Source organism: Ovis aries, chromosome 8 (genome assembly GCF_016772045.2).
Source record: "Ovis aries strain OAR_USU_Benz2616 breed Rambouillet chromosome 8, ARS-UI_Ramb_v3.0, whole genome shotgun sequence".
Taxonomy (NCBI): Eukaryota; Metazoa; Chordata; class Mammalia; order Artiodactyla; family Bovidae; genus Ovis; species Ovis aries.
In genome coordinates, this window is record NC_056061.1 from 89,965,008 (window position 1) to 89,989,603 (window position 24,596).

Genomic DNA, 24,596 nt, shown 5'->3' on the forward strand with positions numbered 1-24,596 from the left:
GCGGGGGCGCGCACGGCGGGCGGGGCGGCGCGGGGCGGGCGCTCGGGGCGCACTCACACCGGCCGGCGGCGGGCGCGGGGCCGGCGGACGCGGCCGAGCAGCCGGCGGAGCCGAGAGCCGAGGCGGCCGGGCCGGGGCGCGCGGCGGGGCGCGGGGCGCGCGGAGCCGGGAGCGCGGGGCGCCGGCCGGCGGGACCGAGGCGGACAGGCGGCGAGCCGGGCCCGCCGACCCCGGCGCGCGGCCCCTCGGCCGAGCCGACCCCGCGGCCGGAGGATGTCGGCGGGCGGCCGCGACGAGGAGCGGCGGAAGCTGGCCGACATCATCCAGCACTGGAACGCCAACCGGCTGGACCTGTTCGAGATCAGCCAGCCCACCGAGGTGCGGGCCGCGGGCGCGGGCGGGGCGCGCTCACCTGCGCGGGGCGGGGGCGCCCGGGCCGGGGGGCGCGGGGCGGGGGCGCGGGGCGCGGCGGGGGCGCGGCTGGCGGGGCCCCCGCCCGGAGGACCTTTGTCCCCGGGGCGCGCGGGCGTGTGGCCGGCCGCGGGGCTCGGCGCCGGGCGCGCACAGCCAATGTCGGGGAAGTTGTTCCGACCGTGCGGCCCCGCTGATAACGCGGCCCGGAATTGAACTCCGCGGAGAGGCGGTCCCTGCCATTCGCTGCCGGCGCTCAGGTGGACGGGCGGGCGCCCCTCCCCGCGCCGGCCGTGCGCGCGGCCGCGGGCCCGGGGGGAGGGGAGGGGGCTGGGCGGGGGAGGGGCGGGGGGCGGGCGAGGGTCCGGAGGGGGAGGGGGTCGAGAGGGGGAGGGGCGGGGGTCGAGAGGGGGAGGGGCGGGGGTCGGGGCGATCGGGTCGGGAGGGGGCCTTGGGGAGGGGCGGGGGGCGCAGGGCGGGGCGCGCACGGTGGCTCCGGGCCTGGCTGGGGGTAGCCCGCCCTGGGTGTGCGCCTGGGAAAGGAGGAAATCTCGCTTGCCTTCGGCCTGGGACAATGGTAGTTGTTTGTGGCAGAGCGGCTGAAAGAATTCCCAACAATTTTCTGTTTTTAAATAGGTCTCCTCCCCGTGCGTTGGTCTGGGAGAGGTGTGGGAGGGCCTTGGAGGGGAGGGCTCGGGAAGGGACCCTGAGAGCCCATCCTCCAGCCGCGAGAGAGACACCTTACCCGGGACTCGTGTTCTCTTAGGGAATGATTTTACCAGCATCTATTTCTGATTTGTCCCAGTAGGTAATTACAAGTTAATACTGTTTACTGAAATGCCGTCTTTAGGGCCCCAATCCTGTTGGACGAATTTGAACATTGCCATGAAATTGAATCCCTTATCATTACACCCCAGTTTATAGTTTTGAGCAAACTTGACTTTTAGCGTCCCAGCGTCTTGATTTTGCCCATGATGGGGGGAAAGGTCCATTTCTTCCGTCTGCACTGGCAGAGCCATTCGTCTTAATACGTTGTTGAATGCCAATATGAATTATTAGGTTCAGGGTGCCAATTTGAACACTTAGGATAAGTCACTCCTGGTTCCTAACTCATCTCTAATGATTTTACGAGTTAGGTGCTAGTAAACAAATTAATAATGCGTAGCTGTGCTCCTTCATAGGTTTATTAGCAGGTCTTTGAAAAGTGACGTGCAGTCATTTAGCCTTCAGGATTATGTTGTCTTTCAGAATAATGACTTCATTTTTCTTTTTTCTGGTTTAAAAAATTCAGATGTAAAATATTTTGGTACATAGTTATTTTGTTTTTCTGTTTGAATGGACCTATTTATAATTTGTTTTTTCAGAAATTTCCCAAGTCTGGTTGAGAAAAGGAATCTTTTTTTCAGCTTAGTGGTAGATAATTCAGTTTACTCTTTGGGATTCTGAATGCATTGGCATTTTTAAAAATCCTGAATCAGAAACACAGTTGATTTTATTAAATTCTGTTTTTAAGCACTCGGTTGAGACTTCTGTCCTTTCTGAGATACACTATCTGAGTAGTTTTTAAGTAAAACTGGCCTGTCATTCAGAGAAATATGTTTTTTCTGGTTATTCTGTGGGTGAAAAGTTGCTATGCAGATGTTGAAGCAAAGCAAAACTTGAAGGACATTTCAGGCAAATGATTATATATTTCATTTAGAAATGGCAACCCACTCCAGTGTTCTTGCCTGGAGAATCGATCCCATGTAAAGAGGAGCCTGGTGGGCTACAGTCCACGGGGTTGGGAAAGTGTCAGGCATGACTTAGCAACTAAACAACAACCTCCCCACTGACACCTGAACATTTCTAGAAAAGATCCTCCAGGATTATATTAGAAAGTGTTTCTTGATGAAATAAATTTTCTTTTCAAAATATCCGTGTTGTTTTCTTAGCTCTTACACTATATCTGGTGCCCCGTTTACACTTTCATTTTTTATTTTCTGGAGAACCTTTGCCTGCTGTTATGTCTGTGTTTATTCTGGTCTTTGGAAGTTTAAGCTTCACATTTAGCATGTATTTTTCATTATCATGAAGGTAAGCTAAAGTTAATAATTCCCTAAATCAGTATTTTAAAGCCAGTAGATTCGAGTTGCTTTATCTAAACTTTTTTGTCTGAACTTTTTTTAATATCTGGGAAATGATGAATTTTCACTCTGTCCATCACAAATAATTTTCCTTGTAAGAATGTAACATAATACTGGCCTTAATTATGGTCAATAAAGCAACTTTACTTCAGAATTTGATTTGTAAAAATAAGATGTAAGGCATGTATTTATATATTTGGAGAATCTTTTTTATGTACATATACGAGAGTGTAGTTGTTGGTTTGTTTTCTTCTGACAGCTTTTTTGGAGGGGTTACAGTGATCAGTGAGTGAAGTGAAGTCGCTCAGTCGTGTCTGACTCTGTGAACCCATGGACTGTAGCCTACCAGGCTCCTCCCGCCATGGGATTTACCAGGCAAGAGTACTGGAGTGGGCTGCCATTTCCTTCTCCAGAGGATCTTCCCAACCCAGGGATCAAACCCCGGTCTCCCGCATTGCAGGCAGACGCTTTACGGTCTGAGCCACCAGGGAAGCCTCTGTTACCAAATTACATAACTATTGACCATCTGTGATTGGTGGTTTCAGGCAGCATTGCTAACTGCTGATCTGGGGTGTTTGTGTTTAGGGAGACGATAAGCTTGGCTTTTTGGATTACTCTCACTTTTAAAGAAAATTAGAGTATGTTTTAACTTCTGCTTTGTTAAGTTCGCTTCATATTCACCTTTGTCTGCAGAAGGGCTTCCAAAGAAGAAACAGATTATATTTTATCATTGTGTTTTTCATCCCCGATTATATTTAGAATGAAAGTTGGTGATCTAAACTTAGAGTCAGTGCTTTATCACCAGGGAGTTGATACTAAGCTGCGTCAATATCTTGATTGCCATGGAAAGCTATAGTGCAGGATAACGCTTATAAGAGCTTCTTAGTCCCCCTGTCCTTATCTTACTTTTAGTGTTAAGACTTCTCTTTTAGGGGTTTCTGATTATTTATCTCAGCAGAGTTCTTGTTGCTCATCGCTGTTCTTCCTCGGAAGAGGGCTTCTCTGGTTACCCTAAAGTCTGCATGTTGTTTTGGGGGTTGAACTGATTTTGTCATCACAGCCACTGGTTTTGTCTGAATCATTCTCTGATTGCATGAAGGCGAGAGCTGAGCCTTTTATTGTTTGAAATGTCTATTTCATGTCTGTCACATGGTGCGTGCTCAGTAAATACTTTGCGAAAAGAATGCTGAATATGGCTTCCTCTTTGTGGACCTTTATTCTTGACTCCACAAGGATGTGAGCTTTTAAAAAACTTAGTGAAATTGTCTGTTAGACTGTTAAATATTTGTTGTTTCATGTCTTATTCTTTTGCATAAACTTTACACCTGAATGCAAAACCGGTGCTCCGTAGTTAGTTGACCACTTCACTTTTGTGAGAGATTTGTTTTGTGTATTACTTATTGAATTCATTGCCTTTTTTTGGCATCGATGGGAAAAAGGTTAACCTAGAATTTTTGTGGACACCCCTCTATTCTTTATTGAAGGTGAATATGTTATACTTTAATACTCTGATTAGGCTTGAGAAGTAATGTGGTGCTTCATATTACCCAGACTACCCAGAGGTGCGTGTAAAAAATAACTCATAGTTTGTCAGCAGAGGTGGAGTAGGAAGTCTTCAGATGAGGTCGTAGTAATTGCATAATTTGGAGCTTAAACTGGGCTTCCCTGATGGCTCAGATGGTAAAGAATCCACCTGCAATGTGGGAGACCTGGGTTTGATCCCTGGGTCAGGAAGATCCTCTGGAGGAGGGCATGGCAACCCACTTCAGTATTCTTTCCTGGAGAATCCCATGGACAGAGGAACCTGGCGGGCTACAGTCCATGGGGTTGCTAAGAGACGGACATGACTGAGCAAATAAGCACGGAGTTTAGAGTTTAATCTATACTTTGGACTAATGCTTAGGTTGTAACTATGCTTTATCATACAACGTAACTATATTTGAGACTGTTTTGGAAACAGCAGTTGTATTATTAAACCTTGGTACTTCAGAAGATCTGGTGACTAGTGTGTAATGAGATAGGCAGTTGCCAGTGCTGTGTCTTTAGTATTTATAGGCATCTCTATGCCTTTAAATCTTTTTTCTTCTCTAGTAATTGGTTGTGGTTTGTGCTTGTGGGTGTGAGGTCAGGGCACCATTGTCTCCTCACCTTGACTGGAAGCTGCATCTCAACCAGCTTCGCTTTGCTGTGTTCCTGCCAACGAAGCAGTGATGTTGTTGTATGCGGTTTATGGGCTGAATGGAATGCAAATGTTGTAAACACAGGCCTTTCTAGAATTGTCAGATTTTGATTGTGGTTAATAGTAGAATACAGAGGTCCAATACTTTGGCCACCTCGTGCGACGAGCCGATTCACTGGAAAAGACCCTGATGCTGGGAAACATTGAGGGCAGGAGAAGGAGGGGGTGACAGAGGAGGAGATGGCTGGATGGCTTCACCAGCTCAGTGGCCATGAGTTTAAGCAAATTCTGGGAGATGGTGAAGCACAGGGAAGCCTGGCGTGCTGCAGTCCATGGAGTTGCAAAGAGACACCATTTAACAGCCGAACAACTGCAGTAGTTGAATAGCAGAAGTGGTTCTTTCATATTCGTGAAAAAATTTGATTCACTGAAAACCAGGATATGATACCAAGTTGGCTGGATGTTTAAGAGAAAAAGGTTTAGGGTTATGTCAATAGGGATTTAATTGAGTAATTGTAGTATATGAAGCATTATTATTAGTGGTTGGTTATTATTCTGGTGGCATGATTTGTTTATAAACAGTTTTGCCAGACTTGAACTTGAGTGTAATATCAGAAAACACTAATGGATAATATAGCAGTTATTTTGGTGGAAGCTTGCTTTCCTCTACCATACGTAAAATAGACATGAACAGTACTTGTGTAACGTAAAACTGAGCTGACCTCTTCAGTGAAAATGATTCTCAGGTCAGGTAGAGCCTGCCGGTTTCCGCTCAGTTTTTCTGTCGCTCTTAGTTTCCTGGCTGGCTTTGCCTGAGGTGCACTCAGTTGCTGTGCTGACGCCTAGGACAGTGGTGGGAATGCGCGGGACCTGCGGTTGTGAGTTAGAGGCTAAGTGTGCCCGCAGCCCCACACACTGGGGGAGGACGCGTCACCCTTGAGCCTGTCTGCACCCCGACGATGGTGCAAACAGCCTGACCCGGGCTTCCAGAGGGGCTCGGGTCTCCCCTGGCTCCCTGCAGCCCCCCAGCCCAGCCCAGCCCAGCCCACCCCACCCCGAGAGCTGCGTGGAGGGGCTGGCCCACGACACCCTGCTCATGCTCACTGTTGCCTGGTGGGTTTGCCGTATTCTCAGTCACGGCTTAATAGTTCTCTGTTGCTCCATTTCACACGTGTTCTGTTAAAGGAAAGTCAGGCTCCCGCTCTCCACTAGTTTAAGCCATTTGTTCCTTTAAAGAACATACTTTCTCTGTTCCCTTGTCGGCTAATAGTGGTACTTTCCACGGTGACTTACTATTCTTTTTATTTCCTGAGTCTTGCAGGAGGGCCGGCACAGTGTCTAACTCGTAATTTCTTTCTGTGCTGCTATTATCGGCTTTCGGTGTGGAGGCTGCAGGTTGCCAGTTTCCCCCTTTTGCTTTGAGTCTGGCCCAGTTCTACAGGGTTGGTAGAGAAAACCGCCTGGGAGCAACAGCACAATCAAATGTTTAAAAACCACTGTGTTCTTAAAAGCACGTGCCTCTCTCCGTATACATACTTAGCTCTGGACCTTGGGAAGGTGTCTTGCAGAGACATTATCTTTAGGTAGGTGTTGATATTATTTTCTGAATAAATTTCTGAGTGTTCCAGATTTACAGAAAAAAGCTTATAAAATCTACCCTGATTTTATATCGTGTCCGACTCTTTGCGACCCCATGGACTGTAGCCTACCAGGCTCCTCTGTTCATGGGATTTTCCAGGCAAGAGTACTGGAGTGGGTTGCCATTTCCTTCTCCAAGGGATCTTCCCAACCCAGGGATGGAACCTGGGTCTCCCACATCGTAGACAGACGCTTTACCGTCTGCGCCGCCAGGGAAGTCATGTAAGTTTATAGTGCCCCATTATTATACATGAGCTTCTTAATGAGTTCTTAGGTTATCTTACGTTTTTCACTGTAATGTATTTTTGTGTTGGCAAGTACTTGGGGTCATCATTGGGGTGATTATTCCTGAGAGATGTGGATAATAGAAGTAAGAGTCAGTTTTATGAAGATTTCCGGTTTGAGCCTAAGTGTTTCCGTTTCTGCTACTAACTCTCCTCTGGAAGATTGTTTGAGCCTTTTTCCTGTTGTTCGGTTAACATCCATTTGTCTCTTTTGCGCTTTGAATGGGTCTTGTACCCACGTGTGGTTTTGGGCCGACCAAACCCGCACCACCGAGCGCGGCGGTGGAGGCGCGGTTTCGGACCACGGAGTCCCTGTCGGAGCTCAGGGGTGCGGGTCGCTGGCGGCCCTTGCAGGACGGGGCTCGCTCGCCTGCTCGCGGTGCGCCCGCAGCTCTCCGAGCTGGACGCGCTCCTCCGTGCGAAGCCTGGCTGTTGGGTCCGCTGCCCGCGGGCTGTCCGCGACGTTCGCTGGACTCCGCCGAGCCGCCCGAGGCCTGCTTGCGCGCTTCGTATTTCAGCGAGTAGGGTGCCGCGCCGAGGTGCTTGCGTCCACGGCTGCTAAGACTGGCCGTCCCTCCTCTTCCATCCGAGGCAGCCTTGAGCGGGACGGCCCTCTTCAGGCGTGCCTGCCGCGGGGACGCGCGCCCCGCTGGTCGGTGAGCGCGGGCCGCCCGCCGCCCCTGCGCGGCTCCAGCGCCCGCGGCCCGGGGAGCGGCGGACCTCACCGCGGACCTGAGAGGGGCCAGGCCGCCTGCCTGAGTGTGAGCTGCTGCCTGGAACGCTTGGGGATTGCTGCTAAGAGTTTTGGGTTCAGCTCATTTTTGAAACATTCTAAGGCAGATATTAGAGTCTTTATTAATGGTTTTTTCCAACTAGGGCTATACAGATACATATCATTTAAAGTCGAACATAATTCTGCTTATGATAGAAAGATAGGTTTTAACATATATTCATTTATCTTGCATATGTTTACTCATTTTTATTTGTAAATACCTATTTTCATTTGTTGTTGTTCAGTCGTGTCTGACTCTGTGCGACCCCATGGACCGCAGCACACCAGGCTTCCCTGCCCTTCACCATCTCGCAAAGCCTATTCAAACTCTCCTCCATCGAGGCGGTGATGCCATCCAACCATCTCATCCTCTGCCGTCCCCTTCTCCTCCTGCCTTCAATCTTTCCCAGCATCGGGGTCTTTTCCAGTGAGTTAATTCCTTGTATCAGGTGGCCAAATTATTGGAGTTTCAGCTTCAGCATCAGTCCTTCCAATGAATATTCCGGACTGATCTCCTTCAGAATGGACTGGTTGGATCTCCTTGCAGTCCAAGGGACTCTCAAGAGTCTTCTCCAACATCACAGTTCAAAAGCATCAGTTCTTCGAGGTCAGCCTTCTTCATGGTCCAACTCTCATATCCATACATGACTACTGGAAAAATACAAAATTTAAATTTGTAAGATGCACGCATGTACATTTTTGCTGTTCAGAGATACTGGCTACAACCTAGCTGAAGGGTGACTGAAGTTTCCTGGCTCTGATTCACCCAGGCTGTGGTGTGGCCCCCTTCCTCCTGGTCAGTGTCTAGTTCTGAGCGTTGGAGTCTGACATTCCAGGCAGCCTGGTTGGTAGCTGCGTTGCTCATGTGAGCCCCGTCTCTGGCACTTGTCTGTGCTCCCAGGCCTCCCCTCCCGAGCTTGAGCTCTGCACGACGGCAGCGGCTGACTTGAGAGGGCTCTCTCCTGCTGTGTTGGTTGTGTTCCCCTTAACGTTACTCTCTCTCTGGAGAGAGACAGACTGCACAGATTAGTGTTTATAGTCTAAGATCCGCGGTGCACAACATGGGATTTTAATACTTATAAATAGTATGTGAGCATACTACTTTTAAAAATGCATATGGCAAAAACAAACTATGAGGATATTGAATTTATGTTAAAGATTACCGACACTTAAGATTGATTTATCTACTCAGTGGCAACATTTTGCAGCGGATACGTTGTGCTGTTCTTCCATGGGTGAGGCGTAAGTTCATTTGAAGCTTTGGTGGCCACTTTCTTTTTATAGGTAGTATTACTAAATCGTTTTGATGGAGCACTGTTTTTAACCACATAATGAGACATATTTATTAATAGACATGTTGTTTTAATTTGCCAGGGTAATACAATACAGATCCGAAACCTGAGTTGCTGAATAAGTGAATCTGTGAACGGCTCCTTTGTGGATGAGCTGGGCTTGTCTTACTCAGGAGGGTCCTGCCCAGAGCACCGAGGACAGTGTCTTCACCATGGTTCATGTTGAGGACCTCAAGTACTTTGAAATATGTTTTTAATTCTGTTTTGGCAAAGGTGGCCTTGTATACTTCATAGAATAATTCATGTGTTTTTATGCCAAACTTGTTGATTTCAGTTTTTAAAAATAATTTTTTATAACCTTCATTGAATTGTTATTTTTGAAATGTCAAGAACAGTAAAATTAAGGCCAGTAAATCTGGAAAAGCACTGAGAAAACTGGTGATGTTGTTTTATGGTTTATTTTTGAAGTATATTCTTGAAAATGTAGTTAGACATGAAGGAGTTAAGGCATTTGCTCTCTTTGTATTATGAGGATTGTATGTTTCTTTTGAATATTTGGAGAATGTTTGAAGTATACATACTTAGTTATTAATCACTTGCATTTTTAACCCAGTACTAGGTCGTTTGTTATCGATCATGTTATTAAGCTTACAGTTTTTGTCAGGAATCCAGTTTTTAAAAGCTTTGTAGGTTATTCTGCTGATAGCTGTGATAGTTAACATTCTGTGGGTGTGTAGAGTCTGTGCACTTGACATTAGTGTGAGTGTGTTTTCTGTATTATCTCCCTTAGTTTTCAGAGCAGTCCTGTTGGTGGGCGGACGGCTGGTAAGCTGGGGGCAGTGATCTGCCCAGGTCGCATGGTTCTAGGACAGAGCGTTCCTGTAACTCAGCACTGCGGACTCTGAAGGTGTAGGATCACTGCAACAAAAACAGTGCCTGCAGGTTTTATAGGAAAATACTTTATAAGTAGAACAACGTAGAGCATAATTTTAAGGAATAACCAGAGGCATGATACAATGAAGCGTTACGTGTATGTGTATATGTATCTTCTATTAGGTACAAAAGTAATTGCGATTTTGGACTGAATTTTAAATGACTATAACTAGGCTCAAATGCATCTTTATTAACCAAAATAGGAACCATTACAACCAACACATTTTTGCCAGTGAGAAATAAGTTTGTTTATTCCAGTAGCATAAAAATCCATGCTGTGGGATTTGAGGAACTCTTGGAAAGGATTTTCTGCCTCCTGCTGGTTGTGGAAGCATTTTCCCTGCAAAACTTTGTTGAGATGCTTGAAGAGGTGACAGTCGGTTGGTGAGACGTCAGATGAATATGGCGATGGGGAAAACCTGGTAGCCCGATTTGCTCGCCTTTTGAAGTGTTGGTTGTGCGACGTGGTCGAGCACTGCCGCGTGCGGAGGAGAGCTGGGCCCTCTGTCGGCCAGTGCTGCCTGCGGGCGTCGGCAGGTTCTGCTGCACCTCATTGATTGGCTGAGCCTACTCCGCAGATGTAGTGGTTTTGCCGGCATTCAGAAAGCTGTAGTGGATCAGACCGGCAGCAGACCCCCAGACAGTGACCACGACTCTTTCGGTACAAGTTTGGCTTTGGGAAGTGCTTTGGAGCTTCTTTTCAGTCCAGCCGCTGAGCTGGTCATTGCCGGTTTTATAAAATCCACTGTTGGTCACATGTCACAGTGCAGTCGAGAATCAGTTCATTGTTGTTGCACAGAATAAGAGAAGACAGCACTTTAAAATGACAGGTTTTCAGAATTGAAAGAGACACGTGTACCCCAGTGTTCTTCACAGCACTGTTTATAACAGCCAGGACATGGAAGCAACCTAGATGTCCATCAGCAGACGAATGGGTAAGAAAGCTGTGGTACACATACACAATGGAGTATTACTCAGCCGTTAAAAAGAATACATTTGAATCAGTTCTAATGAGATGGATGAAACTGGAGCCTATTATACAGAGTGAAGTAAGCCAGAAAGAAAAACATCAATACAGTATACTAACACATATATATGGAATTTAGAACGATGGTAACGATAACCCTGTATGCGAGACAGCAAAAGAGACACAGATGTGTAGAGCAGTCTTTTGGACTCTGTGGGAGAAGGCGAGGGTGGGATGATTTGACAGAATAGCATTGAAACATGTATATTACCGTATGTGAAACCGATCTCCAGTCCAGGTTCGATGCATGAGACAGGGTGCTCAGGGCTGGTGTGCTGGGATAACCCAGAGGGGATGGGATGGGGAGGGAGGTGGGAGGGGGGTCAGGATGGGGACACATGTACACCCGTGGCTGATTCATGGGAACGTATGGCCAAAACCACCACAATATTGTAAAGTAATTAGCCTCCAATTAAAATAAATAAAAAATAAATAAATGACAGGTTTTTCTGGTCGGCTCCCGAGCACCCACTTGTCAAGCTTTTTCACTTTTCCAGGTTGCCTGAAATGCTGCATGACAGTAGAGTGGTCAACACTGAGTCCTCCAGCGACTTCCCACGTAGCTGTAAGAGGGTCAACCTCGCTGGCTGTCGTCAGTTACCCGTTGTCAGCTCCCGGTGGCCGGCCGCTCTGCCCCTCATCTTCAAGGCGCTTGCCGCCTTTGCGGAGCTTTTGAACCCCACTGCGCTGCGTGCTCGTTAGCAGTTCCTGCCCTAAAGTGCTGATGCTGCGAGTCGTCTCTGTTGCTTTACGACCCATTTTGAACTCAAATAAAAAAATCGCTTGAATTTGATTTTTATCTAACATCATTTCTGTAGTCTAAAATAAACATAAAAGAAACAGCAGGTAATAAGTCGTTGGCAAAAAGAACGTGAAGCAAGAGATGTGCCCTGAGATGACGTGTGGCGACCACGTCTAAGAGTGTCTTCCAGCCAGCGCCACTCCGCAGCTAGCTTTTGCACCAACCTGGATGTAAGCGTGCGTGTGTAGGTTGGAAGGCCTTGCTGTGCCTTATCTTTAGACGGGTGAGTGTGCTGTGTGGTCAGCGTGGAGTGGCCGCCGTCTTTTCTCGCTGTCTGCAGACGTGGACAGCGCGTGTCTTGCACGGTCACCAGCCTCTGGAGTGTGAAGCGTGTCCAAGATGGAGCAGGCTCATGTCCCCCAGGTGGCCTGCGCTCCCCGAGGCTGGGGTCCTGCCGAGTGGAGACCCTGTGGCCGGGATCCAGTGTCTGCTCACCTGGCCCCTTGCCTCCTGAAGGGCCTCCCGCCCCTGGGGCCGGGTGTGGCCCCGGCCCTTCCCTGGTCTGAGCCTGAAATGGAGTGACAGGTGAAACCTGTTTGCCCCGCTGACTCTGCCTTCCTGGGGTGCTGGTCACATATTAACTAGCAGTTTCCCCCAGGTGACACTGCGGTTTCAGCAGAGCCCTCTGGAGCTGTTCCCTGGCTGTTGCTGACGATTCTAACTAACATCTCTCGAGTAAATAGTTGCCCTTCCCAACCTGGAATGGAGGATTTCAGACCAAATGGCCGTTTCAGGGGGCCTCCCGAATCACTGTCTTCCTCCTCTGCTCAGGAGCCTGTTTCCTCCTCTTGAAGGAGACGGTAGAGTGTGGAGGAGCTTCCTCGCTGGGAGCTGAGTGTGCTTTTCTTGTACGAGTCAGGGACTGAACACTTGACCTGGGCAGCTGCACGCCCACCACCCGGGTCTGCAAGGCCAGCGGCCTCGGCGTGCTCCCAGGGCTGGTCTCGTGGGACGGCTAGACGCAGGGAACTTCAGGTTGGCACCCACCCTGCTGTCTGTGTTTCTGCCACTTTGAGGCTGCGTTTGCCTCTAGAGTCTCGTGGTTCATATTCCAGTGCAAACTGTAACTTAACGTTACGGTTAGTAGTGTTTTTCGAATGCTCCATGTTTGTGGTTGGCACAGCTTCTAAGCAAGTTTCCGATGCTCAGGAATGTCCCACGTGTTAGTCTAATGACATTTTTAGAGATTTTATATTTAGTGTGTGTAGTTACAAAAGCACGTGATTGGTACCAACACCTTGATTCTTGAGAAACCGTGCAGATTTTACATTAAGTAGAGCGATACTTGCTGTTTGCTTCTATGAACAGAAACGGTTATGCACTCACCTCAGGGCCCGAGTGTTGTGAGAGATTGCCTCTGTGGCATATCTGTGTTTATTTCTCTTTCCAGTGGCTCAGTGCTTTTAAAATGATGGCATTTAGGCCCTCTCTTGGGCCTGTCATTGGGCCGGGGCAGTGTTCATTCATTCAGAGTGGTTTTCCAAGCGCCTGCTGTGCTTTCGGCACTGTGTGCAGGGCCTGGGCCTTCCGCAGGTGGCCTGCTGTGCCGTCCGGGGTGGAGGTGAGGGGCTGCCCGGTGTCAGGGGCCCTCAGCCTCCAGCTGCAGAGCCCTTGGCACTCACCTCCACGGGCTGGTCCCCGCGAGTGCGGGGCGCTCAGAGCTCGGTGGAGCCCTGTGCTTTCCGCAGCAGCTCCCGGCTGAGTGTGCAGGAGCGCTGGGAACTGTGTCTGGAGTGCGGCGCGCGCCCCGTCTGGGTCCTGAGGAGCAGGCGCCCTTTGCAGCCATTGACGCGAATCTTCGGACGCCAGGGAACCTTCTCTGTGGTTCTGCGGAGGGCGTTCCTGGCCAAGAGCATGACTCACTCAGCAAATATGTGCTCAGCTGATGCCCGTGGGGCTGGGGTGAGCCGGGAGATGCCTCCAGGGGCGCAGCCTGTGGGGGGTTCGCCCCGTGCCGTGTGGGGCCGGGAAGCGCCTGAGCCTAGCCTTTCCTGGGGCATAGGCACAGCTTCCCACAGTGCATTTCAGGAAATGTTTGCTCTGAATCCTGAGGTATTTGTAGAAAAGGTGGAAAGCTGACTTAGGAAGAACCTGTTCAGTCTGTCTGTGGGTCTGTGCGCACGTAGGCACGCCATTCCTCAGCTCTCTCTGCACCTCCCTGAACCCGGGTCCTGGGAGCTTGCCTTCTTGCACCAGGCCTGACCGCGTGCCTTGCTCTGGCCGGTGAGCGGCCCCCCTGAGCAGCAGCTCTAAGCCCCAAATCCACCTTCTGTTTCTGCTCGTCCCTCTCCCATGAAGCCGTGTCCCAGGCGGGGCTGGTGCGGAAGCCTGGAGTAGAGAGGTGTGGCGTCTGAGAGCAGCGGGACTTAGGAGTGGCGCGCCTGAGCTCTTGGGTTTTTCTGTCTTTGCAGCATGGCCTAGTGACTGAAAATCGTGTGTGTCTGTGTTTAGATGTGTAAGCGGGCGGCTGACTCATTTGAAAAGACTCTGATGCTGGGAAAGATTGGGGGTGGGAGGAGAAGGGGACGATAGAGCATGAGATGGTTGGATGGCATCACCGACTCGGTGGAGGTGAGTTTGGGTAAACTGCGGGAGTTGGTGACGGACAGGGAGGCCGGCGTGCTGCAGTCTGTGGGGTCACAGAGAGTTGGACACGACTGAGCGACTGAACTGAACTGAACCAGCGTGCCTGCTGGCCCATTTGGGCCAAGGTGCTGGCCGCTGGCTGAGGAGCTGCACGTGTTAACAGGTGGGTTTCTTATGGGCCTTGTAAGCCAAGGTAAGAACACTGTAGGTGAAAGAAGGTGGTGACCTTTGCAGTTGAGCTCTCCGGGCCTCCCAGGCAGCAGAGGCCACAGGGCGAAGGGGATGCGGCCCGGCGGCAGGAGGCTGATTGGGTGCAGGGCCTTCGTCCTGTGGAACCAAGGCCGCAGCTCACAGGCAAGCAGAGGACGAGAGAGCCGTTCGGGGTCATCCCAGGTGTGCACTTGGCTACTAGGTAGGTGGTGGTGCCCTTGAGTACATGCATGCGTGCTGAGTCACTTCAGTAGTGTCAGACTCTTTGCGACCCCGTGGACTGCAGCCCGCCAGGTTCCTCTGTCCATGGGACTCTCCAGGCAGAATACTGGGTTGGGTTGCCTTGCCCTCCTCCAAGGAATCTTCCCCACCCAGGGATGAAGCCGGAGTCTCTCCTGTCCACCTGCACTGGTAGGGGGGCTCTTTACCACCGGCACCCTGGGAAGCCCTGGCGGCGCCCTTCAGTTCAGTCCAGTGGCTCCATCGCATCCCGACTCAGTGCGACCCCGTGGCCTGCAGCACGCCAGGCCTCCCTGTCCATCACCAACTCCCGGAGCTTGCTCCAACTCACGTCCATCGAGTCGGTGATGCCATCCAACCATCTCACCCTCTGTTGCCCCTTCTCCTCTTGCCTTCAATCATTCCCAGCATCAGGGTCTTTTCAAATGAGTCACCTCTTTGCATCAGGTGGCTAAAGTATTAGAGCTTCAACTTCAGCATCAGCCCTTCCAATAAATATTTAGGACTAATTTTTCCTTTAGGGTGGACTGGTTGGATCTCCTTGCAGTCCAAGGGACTCTCAAGAGTCTTCTCCAGCACCACAGTTCAAAAGCAGCAATTCTTCATCGCTCAGCTTTCTTTATAGTCCAACTCTCACATCCATACATGACTACTGGAAAAACCATAGCTTTGACTAGACAGAACTTTGTCAGGAAAGTAATGTTTCTGCTTTTTAATATGCTGTCTAGGTTTGTCATAGCTTTTCTTCCAAGGAGCAAGCTTCTTTTGATTTCATGGCTGCAGACACCATCTGCAGTGATTTTGGAACCCAAGAAACTAAAGTCTGTTACTGTTTCCATTGTTTCCCCATCTATCTGCCATGAAGTGATGAGACCGGATGTCATGATCTTCGTTTTCTGAATGTTGAGTTTTAAGCCAGGTTTTTCACTCTCCTCTTTCAGTTTCATCAAGAGGCTCTTTAGTTCCTCTTCGCTTTCTGCCATAAGGGTGGTAGTATCTGCATATCTGAGGTTATTGATATTTTTCTTGGCAATCTTGATTCCAGCTTGTGCTTCATCTATCCTGGTGTTTCTCATGATGTACTCTGCATAGAAGTTAAATAACCAGGGTGACAATATACAGCCTTGACATACTCCTTTCCCAGTTTGGAACTGGTCTGTTGTTCCATGTCCGGTTCTAACTGTTGCTTCCTGACCTGCATACGATTTCTCAGGAGGTAGGTAAGGTGGTCTGGTATTCCCATCTCTTAGAGAATTTTCCAGTTATCCTTTGGCCAGAGTTGAGAAAAACAGAAAAAATACCCTGACCGCCTGCTTTCTTTGTCCAGTCCTGCCCTGCTGGTCTGCCCTTCTGCAGCGGCCTTGATGTGAAAGTGTTAGTTGGTCAGTGGTGTCCGACTCTTTGTGACCCCGTGGAACGTAGCCCACCAGGCTCCTCTGTCCATGGAATGTTCCAGGTACGAGTATTGGAGCGGGTAGCCGTTCTCTCCTTCAGAGGATCTGCCCGACCCAGGGATCGAGCCCGCATCTCCTGCGCTGCAGGCTGATTCTTTACCGTCAGACCCCAGGGAAGCCCTGATGTGCTCCTCGCCGAGCCAGGCGGCCTCGCTGGCCTCCCGCCTCCTGTAGCGGTGTCTGTGTGCTCCTGCGCTCCCCTGGTGTCACGGGTGACTCCATCTGGCCCCTCTTTCTTGGCACTGTATTTTCACACTGGACTCTGTCTTCTGTTTATTTTTTCAATAAAGGAGGGCCTGTGATTAAGCCTGGCACCATTATCCTGAGATCAGGGAGACACACGGATAAGGGCTGTGCCTGACGGAGTGTGCACACTCAGAGCTTAGTGACCGTAAGGCCTGCCTGCGCCCCTCTTGGTCCCGGAGCTCCGTCTCTAGTTGAAACCTCAGTGGCTGCTTCTGTGTTAATGTCTGTGTCTGACTTTAGGAGTAGAACCCCCTGGGGGCAGTGGCTCTTGAAGAATTAACAGTAAGTTTTTTTAGGTGAGTGGTACCTGGGCTATGTTTACTCAGAAGGAAGCTATGGACACTTTTATAACACTTACATAAAATGCTCTTGTTTTTTTAATGGCGATGTAATATTCCTTGTACGAGTCATCTTTTTACACTTTGTCTCTGCAATACAGTGTTTTAGTACTGTTCCTGTGAACATTTTGCATAATCATCTCTTGTGGTTGTATTTCTATAAAATAGAAATGGATTTCCAAAAGCAGTTTGCACTGGAGGGGTGGACACAGCGAGCATCTTGATAGACTTTGCCAGGCCCTTGTCTCAGCAGCTCTTCCAGGCGCACCCCGCTGCAGTGGGTGTGACCCCCCACCTGACACAGTTGCTGGGAATTCATCTTTTTCCAGCCTGACAGAGAGCCCTTGGTTTCAGACTTCACATTTCCTAGTTCACTGTCGAGGAGGAGCGTCTTTCACAAATTCATCAACCATTATACTTTCACTGTGACATGTCTTTTTTTCTGTTGGGATGTTTGTTTTAATCTCTTCAACTTGTGCAAATGCTGTTTATAAAACATATTGATGTTTTATCCTGTATTAAATTTTTTTTTCTATTTAGTCATTTTGGTCTTTTAATTTTACATCCATCAGTGGATGTATTTTACTAGTCATTTGTTTCTTCATTGTTATGGACTTGAAAAGTAACTAAAAAAATCAAGGGAGCACCTATTTTAAAATCGTTACTGTCTTAGCTTGAGTTACGGCTGACAGCATATATTCTTTTGCGTTTAGTAATCGCCCTATGTTTTAAGAGTGTGGGCTGTCTTTTTTTCTTAAATCAGGCTCAATTCTATTAGACTCTCTACCACCAGAATTTATAGTATCAGGAGGAGACTTACACAGATAGGTTTGTGTCTTAAGGATTTTCATTGTGGAACTACTTATATATGAGGGGTATATCTTTCTATTTTAGCAGTAATACAACATTCAGAAAACTAAGATCATGGCATCTGGTTCCATCACTTCATGGGAAATAGATGGGGAAACAGTGGAAACAGTGCCAGACCTTATTTTGGGGGGCTCCAAAATCACTGTAGATGGTGATTGCAGCCATGAAATTAAAAGACCTTACTCCTTGGAAGGAAAGTTATGAACAACCTAGATAGCATATTCAAAAGCAGAGATATTACTTTCCAACAAAGGTCCGTCTAGTCAAGGCTATGGTTTTTCCTGTGGTCATGTATGGATGTGAGAGTTGGACTGAACTGAACTGAATGAGCTTCCCTGGTGGCTCAGATGGTAAAGAATCTGCCTGCAATGTGGGAGACCTGGGTTCACTCCCTGGGTTGTGAAGATCCCCTGGAGAAGGGAAAGGCTACCCACTCCAGTATTCTCCAGGATTCTGGAGAATCCGATGGACAGAGGAGCCTGGTGGGCTACAGTCCACGGGGTCACACAGAGTTGGACACAACTGCATGACCTAAGCACGTACAGCATGTGAATGAACTTAAACAAAACCTTTCCAGAAACCAGAGAACGAGCTTTAGAAGTTCGGAATTAAGCCACGCGCTTTGGACAAATCAGCCTTATTGGTAGTTGCAAACAGCTAAGGTTATCTGACTGTTTAAAACTTCCTTCTAATTTGTTTGATTTGTTTTAGTGATACAATGTGTGGTGTTTTTTTTTTCAGCTTACATCTGCAAACATCCCAGTAGAGAAAATAATGGGTTAAAAAATGATTCAGTTCAGTTCAGTTGCTCAGTTGTGTCCGACTCTTTGCGACCCCATGGGCAGCAGCATGCCAGGCCTCCCTGTCCATCACCAACTCCTGGAGTTCACTCAAACTCATGTCCATTGAATCGGTGATGCCATCCAACCATCTCATCATCTGTCATCCCCTTTTCTCTCGCCTTCAGTCTTCCCCAGCATCAGGGTCTTTTCTAATGAGATTAACATTAGAAAAAAAGGCTGTTTTGTTTCCTGGAGTTACCTTTTAGCCCCCTCCGTGGTGTGTGGGAGAGTGGTGTATCGGTCACAGGGTAAGTGGCGGCTTCGGGGAGTCCTCGTAAAAGGCGTTAGTGCTCAAGGTTGCCTGTGTGTGTGTTGGAGTTCTTGCCTCTGCTAACCCGCTCCGCGCTGTGGGGACAGTCAGTGACCCTGGCTGTTTTGCCAGTTGGGTGTTTGTGGGCGTGACCAGTGGAGTGCAACTATCGGTGTAATTTGCCTACTTTTAAAGATGAAATTTTAGAGCTTTTTCTCTGCTCGTTACCCTAAGGGCCCACCCTCGAGTTCCCCCCGACGGCTCTTGTCTGGGTCACTAGTGCCCTTCGGGCCCTCTGATGCGATCCCCTGGCCTCGGCTCCACTTGGCCCCGGGGTCCGGTCGGTTCTCCTGTGCCGAGTGGAGGAGCCCCGGTTTGCGGCCTCCTCTCTGCTCCCCGAGAGCTCCTTCCTCCTCGGGGCATCCAGTGCGCACACCACCCCGAGCGGACCGTGCCCGCAGCCTCACGCTGGCTCCGCTCAGCGGCTCGTGCAGCCTCCCAGCCAGAGGACCGCCCGGTCGCCCCTTGTCTCGGTTGCTGGCGCCCCTTTGCCCCATTCTTGACTCCCCCGGTCTCCCGGGCCTCAGCCCTGCCTCCAAAGCATCGTCGGCGTCGTTCCGTCGCAGCACGTCTTGCTGCGGGCGCGGTCCGGGCTGTGCGCTTCTCAGCCTTCCGTTCGGTGCCGCAGGTTCCCGTCCAGACCCTCCGGCGGCTGGGCTGTCGCCCGGAGCGCCCCCTGGCTGCCGGAGCCCGGTGTGGCGCTCCGTCCCGAGAAGCCCCGGTGCCGCCCGCCCGTCTCCTTCCCCTCGGGCCGTCGCGGTCCTGCTGCTTTCAGACGCGCTGCCGCTTTCAGACGCGCTGCCGGGCGCCCCTCCCTCCGGGTCCCGGGACTCTGGGTCCCTCCGCCTCGCCTGCCGGCGTCTGCCTGTCGCGAGGTTCTCCTGTTGGATCACAAGTCCCTGAGAACAGAGGCTGTTGCTATTCTTCCCCATCGCCTGGAGTTGGAGGGGGTGAAGATGATTTAGCTGGACAGAGAAGCACCTTATCCCCTGGGCTTAGTGTCTGTTCTATTTTTTTTGTTTGTAAATTGCAGTTTTCATTTCTTTTTAAAACATTTATTGTAGATTGCTACTCTGTTTACTGAATGTTTGTGTCTAACGCAGCGTAAACATGTTCCTCTGCAGTGGGCTTTGCCTTTGAGCTGACTTGGTCCCAGCTTCGGAAATCTGACCCTGGGTGTTGGTTTTTATCGTTTCCTTCCTTCCAGACGACTCTTCCCCTCCTTCCCCATTTCTTCCTTTCCACCCCGTGAGAATTATTACTGGACAACGCAGGGAGTGCCCCGGCCAGCCCCCGATGGACCTGTGGCCCCAGCAGGGTCTGCGTCCTGGGGCCTCTGCTGTTGAGGGGGGCTGCGGTTGAGAGGCCAGGCCCTCCCGGCCACCTCCTCCGCGAGTCACTGCCAAGCTCATACCTCTGGCGCGTTGCCTGCCAAGCAGTGGTTTCGACGCACAGCTGGCCTGTTGCTCTGTTTCATTCCCGAATCAACAAGGGAGGTGTGGTTGTTATCATCGAGGTATCTTTCAGCTGAAGGAGACCCGGGAAGCCCCAGGATGTCGAGTTGATAGGTACAGCCGTCCCTCCTGACCGTCCTCCCGCTTTCTTCCCGCTTTCTGCCTCATCTCTGCTCCCGCCTCGGGATGGCCAGGCTGTCCAGCGCCGTCCCTGTTACAGAGCAGGCTTCCCAGGGCGCCCTTGTGCCTGTCATCTTCTGGGCCAGGGCGGTGTCCCAGGGGACACCTAGATGTGTGATTTCTCCGCCAGAGGCCGGAAGCACATTCTGCCGCACCGACCTTGAGATGGGTTTGCCCGTTTACATTCCAGACCTCAGAAGCCCCTGCGTCCTCAGAATATTCAGATTTCTTTTGATAAGCTAGACTATACGAAATAATAATCCTGACTGGTGCTAACCTGTTTTCAGGGAGTGAGCGTGTTCTCTTGTGCGTACGGCCCGTCATTGCCTGTTTCTACGTTTTGTCCGTGTTTTTTCCTCGGGCCGTTTGGCCTTTTCCACTTGATTTGTAGGGAATCTCTGTAGCTCGGAATCCTGACCTCTTATGCGTGTGTTGCAAGCATGTTGTGTGTGTTGCAAGCATGTTGTGTGTGTTGCAAGCATGTTTTGGTTCATCTTTCTTTTTTTTGTCTCTGACAGTGTTTTGTCACACAGATTTAAAGCCTTAAAATGTAGCTGGGTTCCTCGGTCTTTTCCTTAGGCTTCCGTTTTTATAGCTCTTCTCTATTGCTTCAGGGGTGTGCTCAGTGCTCCATTCTGAAGGGCTTACGGTTTAGCTTTTTACCCGTAGGTGTTTCCTGGACCTGGCGTGCCTTTGCCTGTGGGACTCCCCCGCCCCCTTACAGCCTCAGTGCGGGTTTTCCGGGCCTTCCTTTCTGTAAACTCGGTGTGTGTCAGAGCGCTGGCTGTGTTACCTGTGCACTAGTGGGGTGCTGACTGGCCGTGCAGTCTGCGTGTGACTGGGCGTGGGAAGGATACAGCCTTTCTTCACAACAGGGCAACAGGCGAGAGGCAGCCTCGCTTCGTGGGGAGAAAGAAGTGCAGCTTCTTGTCTCACCGCCTTCTGACCCGAGGGTGCTACTGTGTGGCCCTGGTCAGGCAGCTTACCGGTCCTGGGCTCAGCTGAGGGTCTGTAGACAGAGGTGCCCGCCCTGTAGGGCTGTGCCTGGAAGTGCAATGTCCTGGGCTCAGCTGAGGGTCTGTAGACAGTCGTGCCCGCCCTGTAGGGCCGTGGCTGGAAGTGCCGTGTCCTGGGCTCAGCTGAGGGTCTGTAGACAGTCGTGCCCGCCCTGTAGGGCCGTGGCTGGAAGTGCCGTGTCCTGGGCTCAGCTGAGGGTCTGTAGACAGGGCGGTGTCCAGAGGTGCAGCAGATGCGTGAAGAAAGCGCCTGGCTCCGGGTGGCGCTGCCTTCTGCTCTGGCGATGCTCCTTGAGGCTGGATACCTGTTGCTGTTCCTATTGTTATTATTAGCTGTGCTTTTTCTCCTTTCCCGCGTTTTGCTTTGTCTGCTCCAGCAGAAGATCTCCCTGTTCGTCACAGGACAGAAGTTGACATCTGTTGGCTCAGCCTTGTGGCAGTTGAGGTCCTTTGTAGGGGAGGGGAGGTCCCCAGCACCACGTTCTGGGTTAGTACTGCTCGTTGCGTATCTCTTAAGCTGAAAAAAAACTTCCTTGTTACTGTTTCTGATTTTGTCTAGAAATGGTAATATCTTGTTTAAAAAATATAGTGTAACTTTACGTATAAAACAAGTCAGTGATTTTTGAGGTTTTCATTCTATGGAACCTGACACTTTCTTTCATCATCATATTCCTGTGTCTTTGAGTTCTTGCCTGTGACGTATTCCGTTAGTCATCTAAAGAATGCATTACAGAATGTACTTTTTTTTTAGCCTATACACGGATGCATTATAGTTAAATACCCCACGTATTTGTAATACTTACTTCAGTGTGGAGAATTCTGGAATAGAAGTGTTATTTTGGTGACAGAATGACAGTCCACTCTGGTGGCTGCTGCTCTTCGTGAACGTTCTCTTGCGCAGTTTCGCCGAGGAAACCCAGCGGAGCCGGGAGCTGTTCTCGCCTGTGTCGCCCTGCCCTCCGGCTGCCTTTCTGCATCAGTGCTGCCAAACATCCCCCTAAACCGCGCGGTCCTTCCCGAAGTCTGCGCTGCTGTGAGCGGCTCACCTTGGCTCGCTCTCGCCTGCTACCAGGCGGCATTCCGATCTGCTGTGCTCACCTGATAAGGCAGAGTGAGGCAGGAAGTGCGGTCCGCAGGTCCCGCCTGGCACCAAGAAGGCGGCTCGGGAGCCCCCAGTCAAACCAGGCAGAGAGGTCAGCCTCGGTGCCGACTTCTCTGTGAAAGCCCAGCCAGAAGGCGGTCGTGTTCACGCCGCTGCTCTTGCACGCTCTGCCCCCAGATTATTTTGTTTCTAACTTCTTCTCTCCCCCCCAACCCCCTTTCAAGTGTCTCATGGAGGATATGAAAGGCCTCAAAATATGGAAAGGACTCAAAAACCGTTTCAAAGTGTATTTGGTTACTAATGCAGTGTATACAACAGTGAAGATTTGAGGATAATTTTTTCATTTAGGTAAGTTTCTTGAGTTGTTTTTTTTTAATAGAACAGATTGAATGCTGTGAATTCAATTTTTAGTGTATTATAGAGGTTCAGATGGCAGCGTATCAGTTGTGCAAGCTGCTTTGAATCAGCTGCTGCGGCTGAGTGTTTGCCTGGAAGTTATGTAAATGCAGTAAATGATAGTCCACCAGTTTCTGTATATGTTGCATGGGGCATTACCCTTGTTCACATTTAGAAACGTTTTAATGTTTCACATACTTCAGACTCAGTGCAGATATAAGAAACAGGTTTTAAAAGAAAATTTCCTCATTTTATTATTGAAGCTGAGTTTAGGGACATGGTTATCTGAGAGAAGACATTTCATTACTTCCCATCTAAAAATTCTCAAGTGCTCATATACTTAAACATGAGAAAATAGTTTAAAAAGTATCTCTAGCCAAAAAAAGGGCAAAAAAACCACTGAGCATATTAATCGTCTGTATGCACGCATATGAAAAGAGCAAAATATTGAGATCACAGGATAAAACACCGCGCAAGCGTAATCCTGTCTCTGAAATTCACTGTCCAGAATGTCCAGTCATCCCCAGCGGCGGTGGGGGGCGACTGTTGCTGTAGCCTTGGAGCTGTGACGGAGCTGCGGTCCGCACGCACGTCCAGCAGGGCCTCGGGAGCTGGCCGCGAGCTGGGGGCGGAGGCGGGGCCCCGGCAGCCCACCCACAGCGCCCACGGGCCGGGCCAGGGCCGCTCCCTCCTGGCCGGGGCGGTGCCAGTCCTTGCCCGACAAGTGAGGGTTGAAACAATCCCGGTTTCCCAGTTCTGTCATCTCTTTCACGCTTACTGGCTGGAATTCTTCAAGAGCCTGTCTGCCTCATCTGAGCCGCAGGAAGACAGTGAATCCCGCTCTCTCTGGCTTGAGCTGCTTGCTTTCCGGCTCTTGGTGCTGCAGCGGCCTGCAGTCGTGACAGTGACCTTGCCTTTGGCGTTCTCCCTGCTCGTTACTGCCGCTGTGCAGCTGGGAGTTTCCGTGGCTTCTCTGTCTCGTCACTTGGAGTCATTATCGCTGCTGGTAATCAGATTGTCCAGATTTGGCCAGGTGCACCTTTTGGTGGCTGGACGGTTTTTCTTAAGTTTTTTTTTTTTTCCAGACTTCTTTGTTTTCTGGAGTAATATGGTGTCCCAAACTCAGTCCATTTTCTGACCGTACCTGGATTAGACCATTTCTCCACGGATCCTAGGGTCCTTTTAGTGGAGAAAAGGATTGAGACACAGCAGTCTAGGTGCTGGAGACGCTTAATTTTACATCTTGTCTTTTGCTTTAAGACTTCTTCAGTGACAAGAGCTGTTGTTACTGAGTTGCTAAGTTGTGACTGTTTGTGACTGTTTGGACTGTAGCCCGCCAGGCGCCTCTGTCCATGGGATTTCCCAGGCAAGAATACTGGGTGGGTTGCCATTGCCTTCTCCAGGGGATCTTCCCTGTGGAGGAAGCGTTTTCGCCTGTCCGCTTTAGGGAGGGTTTCCTTCTGCAGGTATGCTCGGGCGTCGAGTGAAAGGTGCTGGCCGTCGCACACGTGGCTGTGTGGCCGTCGCACACGCGACTGTGTCTTGCATCCACGGAAGTGCGTGCTTGTGTTCCGGCCTGTGTCACAGTGCAGCGGCAGTGTTTCGCTCCGTTATGTGAAGGGGCCAGAGTTCATCCAGCCGGCGTCCCTCGCCGCGCCGTTTCCAGACCTTTGCTGTCACCACCAGTGCCGCAGTGCACGGCTTTGCCTGTGTGTCTTCGGGACGCGCCCGCAGAAGGGGGCGCGCTGTGCCCGGGGCGTCTCAATTTGCCGAGCGTTGCCCCAGGCCTGCTCCGTGGATATGTGTCTTGTACCCACCCCACAAGAGCAGGGGTTGTTAGACGTTTACCACTTTGAGAAACGTGACCTTATTTTGAAGTTTCACGGTTATT

General features: G+C 50.3%; 2 protein-coding genes across 20 annotated transcripts in view; both read left to right on the forward strand.

Moving 5' to 3' along the window:
* The first annotated feature begins 175 nt into the window (after positions 1 to 175).
* Positions 176 to 24,596, forward strand: part of AFDN (afadin, adherens junction formation factor) — a 110,937-nt gene continuing 86,516 nt past the window's right edge. For 17 of the 19 annotated variants that reach the window (XM_042253722.1, XM_042253732.1, XM_042253723.1 and 14 more), the window contains exon 1: positions 176 to 378. In XM_042253722.1, the coding sequence (XP_042109656.1) occupies positions 274 to 378 (105 nt within the window). In that variant the 5' untranslated portion in view covers positions 176 to 273. Of the gene's footprint in view, positions 379 to 486; positions 672 to 24,596 lie in introns of those variants that run through there. The other 2 variants (XM_042253737.2, XM_042253731.1) reach the window with 2 other exon arrangements.
* Positions 925 to 11,452, forward strand: LOC132660220 (uncharacterized). The gene is made up of 2 exons (XM_060419327.1): positions 925 to 10,567; positions 11,157 to 11,452. Exon 1 carries the CDS (start codon positions 6,707 to 6,709, stop codon positions 7,622 to 7,624), a length of 918 nt encoding a protein of 305 aa, XP_060275310.1. The 5' UTR covers positions 925 to 6,706; the 3' UTR covers positions 7,625 to 10,567; positions 11,157 to 11,452.